Source organism: Bufo gargarizans, chromosome 6 (genome assembly GCF_014858855.1).
Source record: "Bufo gargarizans isolate SCDJY-AF-19 chromosome 6, ASM1485885v1, whole genome shotgun sequence".
In the NCBI taxonomy this organism is placed as follows: domain Eukaryota; kingdom Metazoa; phylum Chordata; class Amphibia; order Anura; family Bufonidae; genus Bufo; species Bufo gargarizans.
Genome location: NC_058085.1, coordinates 67,624,801 through 67,645,637, shown reverse-complemented (window position 1 = coordinate 67,645,637; position 20,837 = coordinate 67,624,801). Strand labels below are relative to the sequence as shown.

The following is a 20,837-nucleotide window of genomic DNA, read 5'->3' as shown; positions in this document are numbered from 1 at the left end:
ACAAACTAAACATGTGTATGCTTGATATTGAGTGACCCCATACCAAAGTTTTTTACTCCATTTTCCACGTACAAGCATTTGGGAGTGCTGTGGGGTAGCGCACCTCTCCAGAAGTGGAACAGTGAGAGAGCCACCATCTTTTTCCATTTTGGACTTGGAAACTAGTTAGTAGTTTCTTTATAGAGTTATATTTTCAAGTTGCAGTATGTTTACCTTTTAGAGTGGTCATTCTGGAACCAATTAATATTGTAACTTGAGGGATTACTGTTATGTGCAGATGTGTCCAACCCCTAACTTAACCTGAAGGACTTCAATTTTTCATGATAGAATGGCATGCTAGTAAAACTGTTGCCAGGCTGTAATACACGTCAAAACTACTGGGTGGTTGCGCATAGACATCTACTGGCAGAGTATCGCAAAATAATAAAAATAAATTAATTCTAAAGATAATGGTAAAAAAGAGAGTCGCCAATTTAAGTGTAATAAAGATAAGTTCCAGTTTATTGAGGACATGCAATAAACACCACAGGTATAATTTCACCCCAGGGGAGCAATATCATATTAAACAGGGTACACTTACATAGCAGGAAAACAAAGATATGACGGGCAACCATCACCATTAGTACTTGTACGAGGTCAGGGAGGGTATGGTGTTCACGGGGCGGTATACAGCATGTTGGTGGCTGTCTGAAGATCCTTGGAGTAGAAGCAGGCCACTTACTGGGTCTTTCCGGCATAGTGCTATGGCCTCCTTGTAGTTAATCTTCTCTTTAGTGGAAGGATCTGTGAGGTCTTTTTCATATGTAGACTCATTTCGGACCTGAGCAGCCAGTTCTTTGGTTATTAGACCCTGCTCTGTTGCCTCTGACAGTGGGATTCTGCCTGTCTTTTTGGGATCAATCAAGCCCCCCGTAAGATGCTGAACTACTAGGTATGGCATGGCTGTCTCATTGGACATTAGTCCCTTCTGTACAGCCTCTCCAACAGATAGGCGCTTCTTGGTCACTGGGTCCTCAACACCCGTAAAAGCTTTCTGGGCATTAAGTAAGCTGTGTGTGTTGCTACTACCTATCAAACCCCTGTCTATTGCTTTGTTAACCGAATACCTTTCTTTGGTAATGATGTCGATTATACCACCAGTAGCTGCCTGTGCTTCCAGAAGCTTTTGACCAGTTGTTGGATCTAACAGTTTTTTCACCATTGCACTCCTGACTGTGCATTTGCTGTCCTGTGTTGGTGTCATAGACACCAGCGATGGGAAAGCTATCATCATGAAAAACTTTTGGTGCACTTTGTGTGAAAAAGCTACGAGTTTGGGTTTGGCTGTTGGGGGAGGTAATTGGGGACTTTGTTCCAATTATTGACCCAATTGACATAGATTGAGGCTTGTTCTCTCCAGCCACAAGCAAGGCAAATTCTGAAATTGGAATTCTTCCATCCCGGTACATTTCAAGTTCCTCTTTAGTGATGTTTTTGGATCTTAGAGCATCTTCAATTGAATATTGTTTGCCACTCTTTTTATCTAGTAGAACAGAAATTTCACCACTAGATCCCATTGTGGAAATTTCTTCCCAGTCACACTCTAACTCTTGCAACTGGATATATTGATGGCGGTCTATTATACCCCTCTTGTATGCCTCATATGGTGACATTTCCTTCCCAGTATCAGGATCTAAGATTGATATTTTTGTTGAGACATTGGTCTCCCTCATTTGAGTTTCTTGGTTACGCTCCTCACGGTTTACACGGGACTGTAGATCCCTAATGTTTCTTTCCTTTTCATAGATGCAATCTTTTTCTTTTAGAATTTGGGATTCAAAAAGAGAAAGCTCTTGTCCCAGTTGCATCTTCTTTTGACGCTCATTCTCTGCCTTTTGCGTGAGCAACTCTGATTCTTTGCTCAAGAACACGCTTTTTTGCTGCTGCTGCCTCCTTAATTCCAATAACTCCTTTTCTATAGATGATTTTTCTTGTTGCGCCTGTGCTCTGGCCCTTTGAAGTTCAGCTTCTTCTTTTGACCATGTCTTTTTCATTGTATCTACTCGTTCAATCTTTTCTTTCAGTCTTCTGCAATCATCTTCTATGTCTTGCCTTGCATTACGCTCTTTATTACACAGCTCTCTTAATCTGGCCCTCTCATTCTCCAGCACTTTATCCTTTTCCACTCTGATGACTTCTTTGTAAACCGTTTTTTCCAAAGACTTCTCCCTCTGTAAGATATCTACCTTAACCTGCAGATTTTTGCATTCCCTTTCAATGTTGAGTATCTGTGTCCTTTCTTTATCCAATTCGCCTCGAAATGCATAAGCTGATTTTTCTAATACAGGGTCTTTTTCCACTTTCACAACTTCTTCCATTACAATCTTCTCCTGTACTGGTGGAGGGCTTTCTTCTATCTCCTTTATTCTCCGAGTGATAGTCCGCAACTCCTTTTCTGCAGCCAGTTTCTTATCTCTCTCTTCCTGGAAATTCAGGAGTCTCTCTTTCTCGTCCACTAGATTACGTAATTGTTGTACCTCACGTTCCAAGCGACGCCTGTTGCCTACCTCCTCATCTAGTGTACGGCTTAATCTGTGGTGGTCTTCTGCTGTCTTAGGATCTTTCTGTACATGAACCACCTCTTGAACCACTACCCTCTCTTCTGGTTTCCGTCTTTCTAGCAACATATACTTGCTTTGTAAGTCATAAACCAAATCTTCAACTTCCCTTCTTCTCTGGGATTCATTGCGCACGTCTTGGCGCAGTTGCTCTGCTTCTCTTATCAGTACAGGGTCATTTTCATACTTAACAACCTCTTTGTTGACAACTTTTGTCTCTACCTTTGACCGTTCTTGTTTCCAGTCGTCTCTTTCCTTGATCAGCTTGGATTTCTGCTCTTGATATCTGCTGTGTGTTGACTCCAGGTCTTTTATTTGTGATTTCACCCTTTCAATTTCTTTCATTGCTTCTGGGCTCTTCTCTAACTTGACTATTTCTTTGACAATTTCTTTGTACTCCACCATGGGCTTTTGGGACTTCAGCACAAACATTTCTTTATGATGTACTTCAAGGTTATTTTCATAGGAATTTTTTTTAGAATTGACCTCTTGCAAAGCAATTCTCAGCCTAGCAATTTCTTGTTCAGTCTCTGGCTGTACAACAAACACTTCATTGACCCTTTCCTTTATCTCTACCCTGGGTTTCTGTTTCTCCACCACTGAATATTTCGATTGCAGTTCTGTTAACTCCCGGGTCAGGGTCACGCTCTTCTTACGTTCTTCTTCTATTAACGTTTTGAGTCTAGCTGCTTCCTTCAGAACTTCTGGGTCTTGCTCCACTTTCTTTACTTCCTTCACAATGACTTTAGGTTCTACAGACTCAATCAGTCTCTCCAGTTCTTCTGTCTTGTTTCTAAGTTTCACAATGTTGTTTTGAAGAGACTTTCTGCGGAAGGTCTCATCATCGATCTGCAATTGTAACGCCCGTGTGGCCTTTAACATCTCAGGATCCCTCTCGACTTTAACTACCTCCTTCAGTACCACTTTTTCTTTCACATTAGGTTGTTTCTGCTCTAGTACCATAACTTCCATTTTCAGGCGCTCTAACTCGTGTGTGATTGAGTTATTCTCTTCCTTTAGTTGTTTTATCTCTTTTCTGAGGGTTTGAGCCTGAGCATCTAGATTAGGATCTCTCTCTATCTCAGTGACTTCTTTTGTCAGTAGCTGTGGTTTGATGTTCTTCCTTTGGTTTTCCAACGCTACCAGCTTCTTGCTAACCACTTCTATCTCATACTGTGTATTTTCCCTATCTCTGTAGGTATTGTCTGCTTGGCTCTTAAGAGCTGTCAGTTCACTCTCCAGCCTGGGTTCTCTGTAGTATTGCACCATTTCCTTCTCTTCCAGTCTTTCCACCGGTCTCTGTGTTTTCAGGAGTAGTATCCTCTTTCTGTTTTCTTCCAGTGTCTGCTGTACCTGAGCCACCTTCATTTTCTCTTCCTCCAGTTGCTTTGACAAGGTTTCTGATTCCTTTGCTGATCGCAACGTATTCTCTGAGCGCAGGTTGTTCTGCACGGACAGCTGGACTCCATCATGTGTATCTGACTAAAGAAACAAGCAAATCAGAAATTATATATTCTATCATTAATATTTTTTTTTTTCTTTCATTAGTATTGTTTTAGAGAAATCTATGATCACCATTTTCAGCAGTAGTATTTTGGCATACAGACAGGAAATGACCACTCAGCCAATTACTGGCTGAGAGAGGTCACCGCTGTGGCCAGTGATTAGCTGTGTGTTGACAGGGAAAAAGCAGAGACCACAGGGACCCAGGAAGTGTTGGAATATATATATATATATTTTTTTTTATCAGCCAGGCAACCCCTTTAAGTTGCAACCTTGCTACTGGAATGGGATGTATTGTGTGAGTTTTTTTTTTATAGCTAGCCAATAAGATAACGTCATGAACAAATCAAGACAAAACAGTCTTCCCAAATGCATTTGCAAATCTTTAACCCCTTCAGGACCCTGTCATTTTTCATTTTAAGGACAAGGCCATTTTTTGCAAATCTGACATATCAATTTATGTAGTGATAACTTTAAAACACTTACTTATCTAAGCCATTCTGAGATTGTTTTATCGTCACATATTGTACTTTATGACCGTGGTTAATTTGTGTCAAAATATTTAATTTTTATTTATAAAAAATATTTTTTTTTTACTTAAAGTCACAATTTTTTAAATTTTAATTTCTCTGCTTTTAAAAGAGATAGTGATACAACCTAAAATAGTTATTACTTAAATGGCCCCATTTTAAAAACTACACCCCTCAAGGTATTTAAAACTGATTTTACAAACTTTGTAAAATCAAGGATTAAAGGAAAATGAACATGTAATTTCAGAATTGCACTTTTTGGCAGATTTTCCATTTTAATAAATTTTTTCCAGTAACAAAGCAAGGGTTAACAGCCAAACAAAACTTAATATTTATTACCCTGATTCTGTAGTTTACATAAACACCCCATATGGAGTCATAAACTGCTGTACGGGCACGTGGCAGGGCCAGAAGGAAAGGAACGCCATATGGTTTTTAGAAGGCAGATTTCACGGGGATAAATTTAAGTTGCCATGTCACATTTGAAGACCCCTTGATGCACCCCTAGAGTAGAAACTCCAAAAAAGTGACCCCATTTTGGAAACTACAAGATTAGGCCCCATGCACACCACCGTTTTGGCGGCTCGGATGCGGACCCATTCACTTCAATGGGGCCGCAAAAGATGCGGACAGCACTCCGTGTGCTGTCCGCATCCGTTGCTCCGTTCCGCAGTCCCGCTAAAAAAATATAACGTGCTATTCTTGTCCGCGCTTTGTGGACAAGAATAGGCGTATATTGACGGCTGCAAATTGCGGAAGGCACACGGGTGGCTTCAGTTTTTTGTGGATCCGCGGTTTGCGGACTGCAAAAAACGTCACGGTCGTGTGCATGAGGCTTTAGGTGGCAGTTTTGTTGATACTATTTTAGGGTACATATGATTTTTGGTTGCTCTGTACACTTTTTGTGAGGTAAGGTAACAAAAAATAGCTGTATTGGCACAGTTTTTATTTTTTGCTTTTACAATGTTCATCTGACAGGTTAGATCTTGTGCTATTTTGATAGAGCAGGTTGTTAGGGACACGACTATACCAAATTTGTTTGGTTGTTTGTTTCAGTTTTACATAATAAAGCACTTTTGAAAAAAAATTTTTTTTTTTTGTGTCTCCATATTCTTAGAGCCATAGTTTTTCTTTTTTTGGGGGGTTATTGTCTTAGAGTCTCATTTTTTGTGGGATGAGATGACTGTTTGGTATGATTTTGGCGTGTATATGACTTTTCGATTGCTTGGTATTACACTTTTTGTGATGTAAGGTGACAAAAAATGGCTTTTTTTTTTTTTTACGGTGTTCACTTAAGGGGTTAGTTCATGTGATATTTTTATACAGCAGGTTCTTACGGATGCGGCGATACCTAATATGTATACTTTTATTTATTTATATAAGTTTTACACAATAACAGCATTTTTTTAAACAAAAAAAATCATGTTTTAGTGTCTCCATATTCTGAGAGTCATAGTTTATTTTTATTTTTTGCCCGATTGTTTAATGTAGGGGCTCATTTTTTGCGGGATGGGGTGACTGTTTGATTGGTACTATTTTGGGGAGCATACGCCTTTTTGATCGCTTAGTGTTGCACTTTTTGTGATGTAATGCGACCAAAAAAAGATTTTTTTAAGTTTTCATTTTTTTTCTACGGCGTTCAGCTGAAGGGGTGGATTATGTGATATTTTTTTATAGCCGATCTTTACAGGACACTGAAATACACAATATGTCTGTTTTTTCTTTTTTTCCTTTCTTTCTTTTTTTTTACAATTATGTGTGTTTTATTTTGGGATTATTTTTTAACTTTTTTAGGCTCGGGGTATGCAGCAGAGGCCCGGGTCAGTGCCGCTGATCGGCTCCTGCACCCACTCGATCATCCCACCGTACATGTACGGCACTAGTCCTTAAGTCACGTCCACCAGTGCTGTACATGTACGGCGCGGGTCCTTAAGGGGTTAATTTTACAAGTGAAGCTGGAGACAAATAATTTAGTTGCCACACTGCCAAAAAAATACCTACAGTCTACCACTCCCTAAAACTATACTGTGTATCCTTACCAACAAAAATTTTGTCTAGAAGCACTCCCCCACCCCACCCCCATATCCCTTGCTGTTTGCCAATGTTCATTGTACACGGGCAATGCAATGCAAACAATATTTTACGCTGTGTCAGAGTCATATGAAGGTGTGACTGCAGCTCACAACCTGACTAACACTGCACTTATGTTGGGAAAAGTAACCAAAGTCTAATAATTGACTATCACAGGCCCTAACCCCCCCCCCCCCCCCCCCCCAGACATGTTTCATCACCACAGCATACTGAAGGAAAGCCCTATGAGACCCCTGAGGACACCTTAGGAGTTGCTAAACATGCCCAGGGGAGTTATGTTAATAATGTCATCTGAGCATGCCAATTTCTGCAGGACAAGCTAAAGTGTGTGGGGGTGTCCCGACTCACCCCAGTGGTAGATTTGGTGGGAAACCAGGATCAGGCAGTTTGGATTTCAACATGCCTGATCCTTTGTTCTCATGGAACCCAAAGGTGTCTGATAGCAGTTTATTAATCTCTCTCTCCACTGATAACACATCGGGGGGCTTGGCTCTCTTTCACGCAGCGGATTACCCGCACGGGATCCGCTCGCTTGAAAGAGCCCTTATAGTTAAATATTCTAGCCTAAAATAACTTACGGTACTCATGATTCCCTAATTTCTAAAGATATCAGAGCTTTTCACGGCATGAAAAGGACCATGTTCTCTGCTTAGGATGCCTTCTTTGCTGGATTATGATTTTGTTCAAGATTCATGCCTAAACTTCCATTATGGACACCCACAATGTATTTGGAGGGAAGTCTTATAGGGATATTCCGGTATTTTAATACTAACAGCCTATCATCAGGATAGGCCATCAATATCAGATGGACACTGGTCTGACACCCCACACTCCCATGATCATCTGTTTCACAATGTGCAGTGGATGGAGCTGCTAACTGTAGCACTGCTCCCATTCACCTCAGTGGGAACAGTGCTGCACTTACCAGCACTGTCCACTACTCAGTCCACGGAGCTACTCTGAAACAGATGCTCAGTGGGCTGACGGGTGTTGAACCCCCACCAATCTGATACTGATGTTCTTTCCCAGGAATGGCTAACCTCCGGCACCCCAGCTGTGGTGAAACTACGACTCCCAGCATGCTCCATTTCTATGGAGTTCTGAGAACAGCTAAGGGCTCTTTCACACTTGCGTTGTCCGGATCCGTCGTGTATTCCATTTGCCGGAAGTGCCCGCCGGATCAGTAACACCGCAAGTGAACTGAAAGCATTTGAAGACTGATCCGTCTTCAAAATGCGTTCAGTGTTACTATGGCAGCCAGGACGCTATTAAAGTCCTGGTTGCCATAGTAGTAGTGGGGAGCGGGGGAGCAGTATACTTACCGCCTGTGTGGCTCCCGGGGCGCTCCAGAATGACGTCAGAGCGCCCCATGCGCATGGATGACGTGATCCATGCGATCATGTCATCCATGCGCGTGGGGCGCCCTGACGTCACTCTGAAGCACCCCGGGAGCCGCACAGGCGGTAAGTATGCTGCTCCCCCGCATGGCAAACAGGACTTTAGCGTCCTGGAAGCCATGGTAACCATTCAGAAAAAGCTAAACGTCGGATCCGGTAATACGCCGAAACGACGTTTAGCTTAAGGCCGGATCCGGCTTAATGCCTTTCAATGGGCATTAATTCCGGATCCGGCCTTGCGGCAAGTCTTCAGGATTTTTGGCCGGAGCAAAAAGCGCAGCATGCTGCAGTATTTTCTTCGGCCAAAAAACGTTCCGGTCCTGAACTGAAGACATCCTGATGCATCCTGAACGGATTTCACTCCATTCAGAATGCATGGGGATAATCCTGATCAGGATTCTTCCGGCATAGAGCCCCGACGACGGAACTCTATGCCGGAAAAGAACAACGCAAGTGTGAAAGAGCCCTAAGCAAGTGAATATCTTGGGAGTCGTAGTTTTACCACAGCTGGAGTGACTGAGGTTATCCATCAATATTAAAATCTGGAATACACCTTCAATGTTTTAAATTAATACTATCCTGCAAACATAACCGGAAAAGGGATGGTGGTTAAAACAACACCATGGCAAACATGAAGAAGTGATTTCCACTCTACCTTATCTAGAACCTTCTTGGCAAATTCCATTTGGTTCAGATGCTGCTTGCTCTCCACGGCTGCCTCTGTATAACGTTTTACCAAATCCTTTTCCTATAGGAAAAAACAGATGTTAAGCTTTCATGCTACATTTTTTTCTCCTTGACGTGAGTTTGGAAAACACGGACCAACCTTGTTTGCAATGCTTTCCTGAAGGCTGTTAGCCCTGGTACTATTAGATGAGCCTATGGAGGGATCCAGGGTAGAGCAATATCGATCAGCCTGAGCCTCATAGTCCTATGAGAGATTACACAGTATTAGGCGGTCAGTTACAGAACTATGATTTATATCTTATTAGCGTTGCCTTTTTGCATTATTATTCTTGTTTTAAGCCTGCTGATCATGTGGCTGCATGGTGACTGCCTGCTCAGTGCTCAGGTGTAATGAAATGTAATCTTTATCATTCAGTGTGGTTTTCTAACTTGTTGGTTGTTCATGATTTTGGGATATGTTGTCCAGAAATAAAGAAATTCTGGTTGGCAATCCTGTCCGTGACCAATGTCATCGTCTAGCCATACCCTTAGGCCCCTTTTACACGGGCGAGTATTCCACGCGGATGCAATGCGCGAGTTGAACGCATTGCACCCGCACTGAATCCAGACCCATTCATTTCTATGGGGCTGTGCACATGAGCGGTGATTTTCACGCATCACTTGTGCGTTGCGTGAAAATTGCAGCAAGCTCTATTTTGTGCGTTTTTCACGCAACGCAGGCCCCATAGAAGTGAATCGGGCTGCGTGAAAATCGCAAGCATCCGCAAGCAGATGCGGTGCGATTTTCATGCACGGTTGCTAGGAGACAATCAGGATGGGGACCCGATCATTATTATTTTCCCTTATAACATGGTTATAAGGGAAAATAATAGCATTCTGAATACAGAATGCATAGTACATTAGGGCTGGAGGGGTTAAAAAAAATTAAAAAATTTAACTGCCCTTAATCCACTTGTTCGCGCAGCCGGCATCTCTTCTGTCGTCGTCTTTAAGGAATAGGACCTTTGATGACATCACTACGCTCATCACCTGGCCCGTCACATGATCCATCACCATGGTGTTGGATCATGTGGTGAGCGCAGTGATGTCACCGGAGGTCCTTTACCCAGGTCCTGAAGAAAGAAAGACAGAAGAGATGCCGGCTGCGCGAACAAGTGGATTAAGGTGAGTTAAATTTTATTTTTTTAACCCCTCCAGCGCTATTGTACTATGCATTCTGTATTCAGAATGCTATTATTTTCCCTTATAACCATGTTATAAGGGAAAATAATACAATCTACACAACCTTGAACCTAAACCTGAACTTCTGTGAAGCAGTTCGGGTCTGGGTAGCACATTCAGTTTATTATCACGCGCGTGCAAAACGCATTGCACCCACGCGATAAAAACTGAACAACGGAACTCAATCACAGTCAAAACTGGTTTGCCGCAACGCATCTGGACACGCTCGTGTGAAAAAGGCCTTAGGCTGCTTTTACATGAGCGAGTTGTACACTACGGATTTGGAGCGCGAGCGTCTCCAATACATTCCAGAACTGTAAGGGTTACATAGCATCATAAATCAATATAATGCTCTGTGACCCGGAAGTGCTGGGAGTTCAGGACGGGAGCTGTCTTATACTCGCACTAGAAATCCGGAGTGTACAACTCGCTCGTGTGAAAGTCGCCTTGGGGTCCTTTTGACTTTTTCAGCTTGCAACAATATAACATGTTGATCAGTGCTCGTTCAAAGGACTTTTTACATGGGCCGATACAAAATATATGGGGGATTCGTCTGCCATATAGTTTGCGTAATGTCTGCAGGATACGACCTGTCTACAAGGGCAGATGTGATGCTGACAACAATGAAATTCAGGACTTGGTGAAAGATGCCATCAGCTGAGATATTTTGTCTACTGATCCCTGCCATGTGAACATGGGCCTGTGATCGGGAACAAGTGCCACTCATGTGACTGTTAGCAAGTAGAAGTAGCGTTGATGACGGAAGTATATTACTTAAAGAGGACCTTTCACTACTCTACAAACGAAAAACTAACTATACCTGTGGGCAGAGTGGCGCCCAGGGGTCCCCCTGCACTTACTAGTAAGTCTGGGCGCCGCTCCGTTCGCCCGGTATAGGCTCCGGTGTCTGCGCTCCCTCTGACTGATTTCTTGTAGGAGGCGTGTCCCTTGCTGCACTGCTGGCCAATCGCAGCGCACAGCTCATAGCCTGGCTATGAGCTATGCGCTGCGATTGGCCAGCACTACAGCAAGGGACACGCCTCCTACAAGAAATCAGTCAGAGGGAGCGCAGACACCGGAGCCTATACCGGGCGAACGGAGCGGCGCCCAGACTTACTAGTAAGTGCAGGGGGACCCCTGGGCGCCGCTCTGCCCACAGGTATAGTTAGTTTTTAGTTTGTAGAGTAGTGAAAGGTCCTCTTTAAAGGGATTTTCCAGGATTTAGAACCCATGGTCTATCCATACCATATTCAATGAGTGGGGGTGAGACCTGGCTGTCCCCACTGATCATCAGAATAAAGGGGTCTACATAATTTGTCATCGCCCATACATATTGGTGTGGCCTGGTACTGCAGCTCAGCCGTACTTGGCCCCATTCACTTAAATGGGTTGAGTAACAGTACCTCCTGTGGCTGGATATACAATGAGGGGCCTTCATTCAGCTAATAAGTGGGGGTCCGGAGGAAATCAATTGTTCCACCGATTCTGATTTCCTGTTGTCAAGAGGATAAATGGACATCAGAACGAGGACCGAGAAGGCATCTATATCAACCTCAATTTGTATCTCCCTTGTAAAGAAGAAGTTTGGTGGATCACAGGTCACTGTAACCCTAAAGAGACAAGTTGATCTAACCAAATTAAAAGTGCACATACAGCAGGTTCTCTTTGCTGCTCCCAAAGTTATGTACACAGCAAACATTTGATGTCTTCATCATATGACCCAGTGAAGAATCCGGTCATTCTCCGCAATTTATCGTCTCAGTGATGTCGTGTGTCTCGGCCCTTTCTCCTTGTGTCGGAGCCTCTATCCTACACCGTGGTGTTGTATCTGATCTAGCACATTGTAAATTCATGGTCCACTGAGCAGAAACCTTTCCTTAGGAGCACGCTTTGTGGTTACAGGCTGCCGACGGTATCGTAGAGGTCCGCAAGCCAAAAAGCAAGAAGAAACTTACATTAAGAGAATTTGTCAAGTCTTTGGAAAGCTTCACCACGTTATTCTTTTCTGGCTCCTTCCTTTGGATCTCCTCCACCAGTCTCTGAAATGATAAAGGGAATACATCAACAAAATATAACCTATGTAAATCAAGTTAATCAAACTCTTCAAGTCACTGTAAAAATAAAATAAAAAAAATGAAATCTTGTTGTTTTCTAATAGTCTAATAATAGGCTTACAATTCCCGTTCTGCAGAAATCAAATCTCAGCATTCAGTTCATTATCATCACAGGTAGGATTACAATGACAGGTAAAGCCTATATATAGATAACACAGAATCCACCATTCACAGTAGATGATGTCACTTTCATCACAGGTTAGAGAGCATGCCCACAATGTGCAAAAGGGATGGAGACTGCCAGGCAGAGGGGGTAATAGCCATCCTTTTACTCTGCATGTGTCGAATGTGCTCCTACAAGACTTCAGGGCCAGGTGTGAATATGTTTTCACTGCCTGGTCTGTCAGTCTTACCAGTGGGGGCGTGGCATGAAGAGGGAGCCGCCCTCATTGCTCCTAGAGGCTAGTTTGCGTCTTACAAAAGTGCAATTTTCCTAAGAATGCAGGAACGGAGGCTGATGGGACCAAGACCATGATCTTCAGCTGTCAAGGGCTCATCCTTCAGGTGAGCCGGTTTTAGGTCCATGTTTTTTGATGAGAGAAGCCCTTTAATCAGAGTCTTCTCATAGTTACAATCAAATAAGCCTTGGGAATAGCTATTTACGACACCTACTTCATGTACAGATGTGAGCAGGAAGGATAAAGATCTTTCTGTTTAAAAAGGACCTTTCATGGGTCCAGACTTTATAAGATAAGTAGCACGTTAGGAAGGGCATACAGCAGGGATCCTATAGTGCTTACTATTATTCCTGGACGCCGCTCCGTTCGCCCGCTGTGCCCTCCGGTATTTTCCCCGCTCAGTATGCTAATTACTAGCATCGGAACAGGGAGGAGGAGACGCCAGGGTTTCTCAATGGGCGTCTCCTTCTCCCTGGCTGTGCCGCAGTCCAATTGCAGAGCGTCACAGCCAGGGAGAAATCTTCCGCCCTATAAGGTAACACTCTAATTAGACTTTTGGGCTCATGCACACGACCGTTGTTCCATATCTGAGTTTTTTTTTCCCTCTGATTTAAGTCCTCTTCAGTTCCGTTATTCCACAAAACCTATCCGTATGCGATCCGTTTTTTGAAGATCGTAAACAGTAACTTATTAATCACCAAACACATGAGCAATATGGGCTGGGCATAGCATTTCTACAGTATGGATCCGCAAAATACAGATGACATACGGATGTGTTTTTGTGTGCGTTCCGCATTTTTTGAAGACCCGTTGACTTGAATGGGCCCTCGGACCATGATTTGCGGACAATAATAGGACATGCACTACTTTTTGGCGGAACGGAAATACGGAGACGGAATGCACACGGAGTACCTTCCGTTGTTTTTATGGACCCTTTGAAGTGAATGGTTCCGCATACGGTCTGTAAAAAAAAAAAACGGAAGCAGAAAGAAAATACATTCATGTGCATGAGCCCTAACTTAAATGCCAAATGTTAGATCTCCGGGTTTGGCGTGCAGACTAGGGATGAGCGAATTGACTTTGGATGAAGCATCCAAAGTGGTACCTTGGAACCGAACCCGAGTTCGGGAAATATTTATTTTACAGTAGAAATTGATTTATGAAGTTATTACCCGAAGTCTCGCGAGACTTCGCAAAGCAATAACTTCGGCTCAATACATTCTAATACTGTACGGAGCGGCCTTCTCTCAGCTCACCAAGCACCGTACGTTGTATAGCGGCTGTGCTTGGTATTTCAGCTCAGCCCCATTTACTTCGATAGGGGTGAGTTGTGCCTAGGCCATGTGACCGATAAACGTGACTTCTCAAACAGCTGATTGCCGGGGGTCCCGGGTGTCAGACCCCCCATCGTTACTGATGACCTGTGCAAAGGATAGGTCATCAGTGAAAATAAAAATTCTTGATAAGGCCTATTAGTCTAAATAAAGCTTCATGTCTGAAAAAAAAAAAAAACAAGGGTCTCTCGTATTGTTTTTTTTCTGGTGGTGGTAAATTGGACTCTTCTTTCTCCATCAACATCATATGATTTTTACTATAACACAGGTGACACTCCGTACAGCCAGTAAAAACAGTTGAGTATCTTCAAATGAAGGCAACTTCCTAAAACTTAACTTTTAATCCAGTACATGGTATAAGTACTTTCACCTCGTCACAGATGTATGCTGGTCTGGGGCATCCAGTATTTTTGATTTATCAGTTATTATATTTTTTTTTATATATGGCCTCCTATTACCATACTGATATTCAGGGGCGTAGCTAAAGGCTCATGGGCCCTGGTGCAAGAGTTAGGCTTGGGCCCCCCTTCCCTCAGAGCTTTGTGTGTCTTCTTATGCAGCACAAGGGTCTTTGGGCCCCTCAGGCTCCTGGGCCCGGTAGCGACTGCTACCTCTGCACCCCCTATAGTTACGCCTCTGCTGATATTATTAGTCCCCTCGTGAACCCTTGATTATCTATAAGGGGAAACATGTTGGGACATTGTATGTTGTGTCAGAATGTGGTAGGGCTATATAAGAACAGGTTAGCCCAGGTACGTGGACAGAGTACACCTACCACCATCTCTAGGCTGAGCAGTGTTAGTAAGGGCAAGAATAGGGACAGATATATTATATCTTGATTCTCTGCCCCAAATATATCTTGTCCAGATTTTTTGCAATACGTCCATTGTATTGACAGCTTTGTTGCACTATAGATATCATAGTCCAGTTTTGGGACCGTATTTATTAGTTTTGGTATTTTTAATTGTATGTGGATTAAAAGTGACGTTTTAGGAAGTTGCCCTCAGTGGTGTAAGTGTTGTTACAGAAACTGTCTTTTTTAACATCTTGGTATTCAGTGAATTTATCTTCAAATGAATATTTATTAGCTCTAGTCATCATCACCTCCGTTGGTCCCCTGAGGCTGGCATGTAGAGAGAAGGCTGGTGCCTCAGTGACACCACCCTGCTTACTTAAAAGGGGTTATGCCATAATTGACATCAAACAGTACATGACAGTCTCTTTCTAACAAAGCTAGAACCAGCCCTGTACCTCACATGGATCCAGAGATCTCCCCATTCATTGCTCTGCTAGATTATATTCAGCCTAGAAGCTCAGGGAGCGTGTCCTTTCTGCTGCAGCTCTCTCCTTGTAACTGCCACAGCTTCTAACAGAACATATGGGTGGTGGCAGTTGAAGATTTAAATTGAGCACGTGCGACCAGCTCAGTGATACGGACAAAATAATAAGAAAAAGGACGAACAGCAGGTGGCGCTATACAGATACCGTTTATTGAATAGCTCACTGGCTATACGAAATTTTTAATTACATGCAATCACAGAAGTATTCAGATCCAAATGCTGGTCTAAAAAAATGTAGAATATGCTTTGTGACACAACCCTTTTAACCTGCAATCTCTCTGATCTCTGTCTGCTATGCTCTTTGTTGTGCATTGTCAACCGTTTCAAGAGATATACTGATGTCTCCACGTTTAAAAAAAATAAACATATCCGGTATCACCGCGTCTGCAAAAGTCTGAACTATTAAAAAATATCTCCTATGCAGTGAATGGCGTAACAGAACAGATAAAAAACAAGTTATTCACAATTTTTTAGTCACCTTGCAACCTTTACACTCCTTAACCTAGTATTTCTACATTCTTTTTGCATGTATATGTTTGAGTTTTAGGCAGTTTGAGTGCTGAGTGTCATGTTGACAATAGGTATGGAGGTTTACCGGGCCTTGTGATCCCTCTAATGCAGTCAGCAACCAATGCTGTGGAGATAGGGTGGCAGGCATAAAAAGATTATTATGTATGTGTAAGTAAATGTATATATAATGAGCATGTTTGTGTATGTAGCGCATGTTAGTAGTGAGGGTATATCCTGGTTAGAGATGTATGGGCAATCATCTAACCATACAATGATGCTTCCAGAATTTAGATGGTCGTGTTTTAGGCTCCTTTCACACTAGCGTTCTGCTGTCCGCTCATGAGCTCCGTTTGAAGGAGCTCACGAGCGGACCCGAACGCTTCCGTCCAGCCCTGATGCAGTCTGAATGGAGCGGATCCGCTCAGACTGCATCAGTCTGGCGGCGTTCAGCCTCCGCTCCGCTCGCCTCCGCACGGCCAGGCGGACAGCTGAACGCTGCTTGCAGCGTTCGGGTGTCCGCCTGGCCGTGCGGAGGCGTGCGGATCCGTCCAGACTTACAATGTAAGTCAATGGGAACGGATCCGCTTGAAGATGTCACCATATGGCTCAATCTTCAAGCGGATCCGTCCCCCATTGACTTTACATTGAAAGTCTGAACGGATCCGCTCAGGCTACTTGCGCACTTAGAAATTTTTCTAAGTTATTAATGCAGACGGATCCGTACTGAACGGAGCCTCCGTCTGCATTAATATGATCGGATCCGTTCAGAACGGATCCGATCAAGCGCAAGTGTGAAAGTAGCCTTAAATGGGGTGTTAGGCGGGCCATACATTTTACATAGCCGTCAGCTGAAAACTTGTTCGACAGCTATCTGTCCTGAGCCCTCATACTTATGAGTTTTGGGAATGGGGAGTAAGCTACTGCCAAACTCCTCTGAAAACATAAGGATCAGGCATATTGAAAAACAACTGCCTGATCCTTTTTTTCTCCGATATCTGCTGTCGAATGAGAGTCAGGAGAGCCCATACACATTAGATGGTTATATACAGTATGTATTATTAGTAGTGTTGAGCGAATAGTGCTTAAGATCATAGATCCGAAGTCAATTCGTTCTAACGCTTCGTTTTAATGCTGTACGAAGACCTGTCTCCGTACAGCAGTAAAATGTATTGCCTCCGTGGAGGCATAATTCGTTTTACCCGAAGTTGCGTGAGACTTGGGGCTCATGCACACGACCGTATGTATTTTGCGGTCCGCAAAAATGGATCCGCAAAACTTATATACTTATGACGTCCGTGTCAATTCCGTATTTTGCAGAACGGAACAGCTGACCCTTAATAGAACAGTCCTATTCTTGTCCGTAATGCGGATAATAATAGGATAGGTTCTATCTTTTCTTGGAACGGACATACGGAAACGGAAAGCACACGGAGTAACTTCTGTTTTTTTTGTGGACCCATTGAAATCTATGGTTCCGCATACGGTCCGGAAAAAAAACGGAATGGACATGGATAGAAAATACGTTTGTGTGCATGAGCCCTTAGGTGAATGAATTCTGTTATCATTTCTACCTCTTTAAAAACATTTCAAATTAGCAATCCGAAGTCGGGTTTGGGACCGAGGTATCAGCTGGTACCAGACCTGACTTCGGATTACGAATTTGAACTGTTTTTAAAGACGCAGAAGTGATAACCGAATTCATTCACTGAAGTCTTGCATGACTTCGGATGAAACAAATTTTGCCTCCACGGAGACAATACATTTTAATTCTGTACGGAGACAGGTCTCGACTGAAGCTCGATTCGCTGAACGCTAATTACTAATATCTATGTATTATTATAGGTAATACAAGTATTTAGCAAAACAGACAAGTCAGAGGTGACCGCTCCTCCAGTTATTATGTATTCTACCTGTGACTGTGTCTGATCAGTGCAGTGTGATATAGAGCTGGTATCTGACCATTACAAGGCCGACTGTATGGCGGTATTATTGGTTATATTGGTTCTTGTGTAGTGGTAGTGTACACTTGTCCCTGACCACATGATTAGGTGTTTCTATTCTGCTTTTGGTTTCTGTCTTGTGTTGATCGTGCAGTATACAGAGTTAAAGAGGAGCTCTCGCCTCTACTGACATGTCTATTTCAGTAACGACTTGCATCCCCATCTATTCTTATGACTCTATGTTGTGATTCCTGCTAAAAGTTATGAATGAATTGCTAGCAGTTTACAATGACGGTGCGGATAGTTGTTTACCAGTAAGGCGTTGTCCTTGCACATGGCTGACACTATCCAGTCATTGCTGCCGGTGTCAGACTGTGTAGGAACACACCTCCTATTGGTAACACCCATCTGGATCTTCATTGCAAACTGCTAGTAATTCATTAATAACTTATAGAAGGGATAATAAAGGAATCGTACATCATAGAGTCATACAAATAGATGCTCCAGAATTGCTATTACATGGGAGGTGCAAGTAGGTACTAAAACAGAGGTGACTGGTCCTCTTTAAGGTAGTGGCAATGAGGCATGACCAAATTATGGAAAATTTCGCCCCAATCCTGGATCTGCCCCTACCAGAGGTGCAATATGTTCAGATACCCCTGGCAGAAAAAGTGTAAAAGGGGTTGCATTAGATTAGAAAAACATCATAGCTTCTTCCAGCGACAGAATCATTCATGGTCATGGGTAGTGGAAGAACGCAGGAATGTTTTCTGTCCTCATATGACCCATTTGACAGTAGGGGCTCTGCTATATCTAAACTGAATGTCTATAGAGTGTCATTATGTGCAATGCATGGGTATACATACTGTATATGTAATATATGGACTATTGCTGAGTAATATAGACTGTACCTTCCTTATTTATTACTTACCCGTTGGCTTTGGAGCTTGTAGTTGACCTGACTAGGAGAATCCGATGGTGTGATCTGGTTATGGGGGAGACCATTCAGCCAGGAATCCAGGCCTTCACTGGAGGATTTGAACTGCTGGTAGGGCAGATTGGTATCTCGGAGCAACTTCTCTCTATGGAAAGAGCATTAGATCACGTTGGCTTCGGTTAACATAAAAGTCACCCACACAATGTGACCTCCAAGGAAACAGAATGACGCTAGAAAAACACTTTATCCTGGAATAGTAAGATTTACCATAAAGAAGTTTTTTTAAGGGCATGTATTGTCCTGAAATTTCCTGTTCTTGTAAATAAAGTTTTTGTGAAACTTTTTTTATTTATTATTTCTAGCTTTTCTATGGTCCATGTCTCAGCTCAGGCAAAATGGCAGCCTCCATAATCATGTACAGAAAGTAAAATACAACATATAATAAAAAATAAAAATAAAAACAGTTTAGAAGAAAATGGTCTATCATTATCTCGTTTTAAAAAATTGTAAAGAAATACATTCCCTGTTAACGGGAATCTGTCAGCAGTTTTGACCATGCTAAACTGACAACACTAGGCAGAGGCTGTGGAGAGCAGTCCAAATATATATTTTGTGGAGCTTTTATTATCAGGATGAACTTTTATTCTGCCAGGTTTTTGTCCTGCAAGTGCCCAGGAGGCTGAGCTTCACTGTAACATGCTCTCTGAATTTCACAGCCCCTCCCCTCTGCTCCGAGTGACAGCTGTACCATCCAACCAGGAGGCCACTACCGCTGTCACTCACAGCAGAGGGGAGGGACTGAGAAGCTCCACCTCCAGGGCACAAAAAAATCTCACAGAATAAAACTTCATATTAACACATATCCTGATGATAAAATCTCCACAACTGCCCTACCTAGTGCTGTCAAACTGGACCCTGATAATCACAGTACAAAAAGCTGTCAATACAATGGACGGTTAGCACAAATAGGACAGTATTATAAAAATGGAGACAGAGGATTAGAATATCACATATCTGTGCCTACTCTTGCCCTTTAAAAAAACCTGCTCATCCCTGAGATGCACCTTGATGGTAGGTGCACTGTCCAAGTTCCTGGGCTAACCTGTCCTTATATAGCCCTATCACTTTCTGACACACCATGCAATGTCCCTACACGTTTCCCCTTATAGATAATCAAAGGTTCATTATGGGACTCAAAGCAGCAGTATGGTAATAGGTTGCCATATACAGGTCCTTCTCAAACAATTAGCATATTGTGATAAAGTTAATTATTTTCTGTAATGTACTGATCAACATTAGACTTTCATATATTTTAGATTCATTACACACCAACTGAAGTAGTTCAAGCCTTTTATTGTTTTAATATTGATGATTTTGGCATACAGCTCATGAAAACCCAAATTTCCTGTCTAAAAAAATTAGCATATCATGAAAAGGTTCTCTAAACGCGCTATTAACCTAATCATCTGAATCAACTAATTAACTCTAAACACCTGCAAAAGATTCCTGAGGCTTTTAAAAACTCCCAGCCTGGTTCATTACTCAAAACCGCAATCATGGGTAAGACTGCCGACCTGACTGCTGCCCAGAAGGCCATCATTGACACCCTCAAGCAAGAGGGTAACACACAGAAAGAAATTTCTGAAGGAATAGGCTGTTCCCAGAGTGCTGTATCAAGGCACCTCAGTGGGAAGTCTGTGGGAAGGAAAAAGTGTGGCAGAAAACGCTGCACAACGAGAAGAGGTGCCCGGACCCTGAGGAAGATTGTGGAGAAGGACCGATTCCAGACCTTGGGGGACCTGCGGAAGCAGTGGACTGAGTCTGGAGTAGAAACATCCAGAGCCACCGTGTACAGGCGTGTGCAGGAAATGGGCTACAGGTGCCGCATTCCCCAGGTCAAGCCACTTTTGAACCAGAAACAGCGGCAGAAGCGCCTGACCTGGGCTACAGAGAAGCAGCACTGGACTGTTGCTCAGTGGTCCAAAGTACTTTTTTCGGATGAAAGCAAATTTTGCATGTCATTCGGAAATCAAGGTGCCAGAGTCTGGAGGAAGACTGGGGAGAGGGAAATGCCAAAATGCCTGTTATGAGTGCATAACAGAACATAATTATTTGAAGGTTGACTTTTTTTGTATTAAAAACACTTTTCTTTTATTGGTCGGATGAAATATGCTAATTTTTTTCGATAGGAATTTTGGGTTTTCATGAGCTGTATGCCAAAATCATCAATATTAAAAC

The 20,837-nt window shown here is 42.8% G+C and overlaps 1 protein-coding gene and 1 long non-coding RNA gene across 2 annotated transcripts in view; one reads left to right on the top strand and one right to left on the bottom strand.

Moving 5' to 3' along the window:
- Positions 1 to 472: 472 nt before the first annotated feature.
- EVPL (envoplakin) overlaps positions 473 to 20,837 on the bottom strand; it is a 52,273-nt gene continuing 31,908 nt past the window's right edge. Inside the window, 6 exon segments of the mRNA XM_044296811.1 lie at positions 473 to 1,228; positions 1,230 to 4,079; positions 8,774 to 8,866; positions 8,945 to 9,049; positions 11,982 to 12,065; positions 18,594 to 18,744. Of these exon segments, the coding sequence (XP_044152746.1) occupies positions 620 to 1,228; positions 1,230 to 4,079; positions 8,774 to 8,866; positions 8,945 to 9,049; positions 11,982 to 12,065; positions 18,594 to 18,744 (3,892 nt within the window). The 3' untranslated portion in view covers positions 473 to 619.
- The window catches only part of LOC122940264, a 48,416-nt gene continuing 40,161 nt past the window's right edge, over positions 12,583 to 20,837 (top strand). The window contains exon 1 of the long non-coding RNA XR_006390257.1: positions 12,583 to 12,644. This is a non-coding gene — a long non-coding RNA (uncharacterized LOC122940264). The remainder of the gene's footprint in view (positions 12,645 to 20,837) is intronic.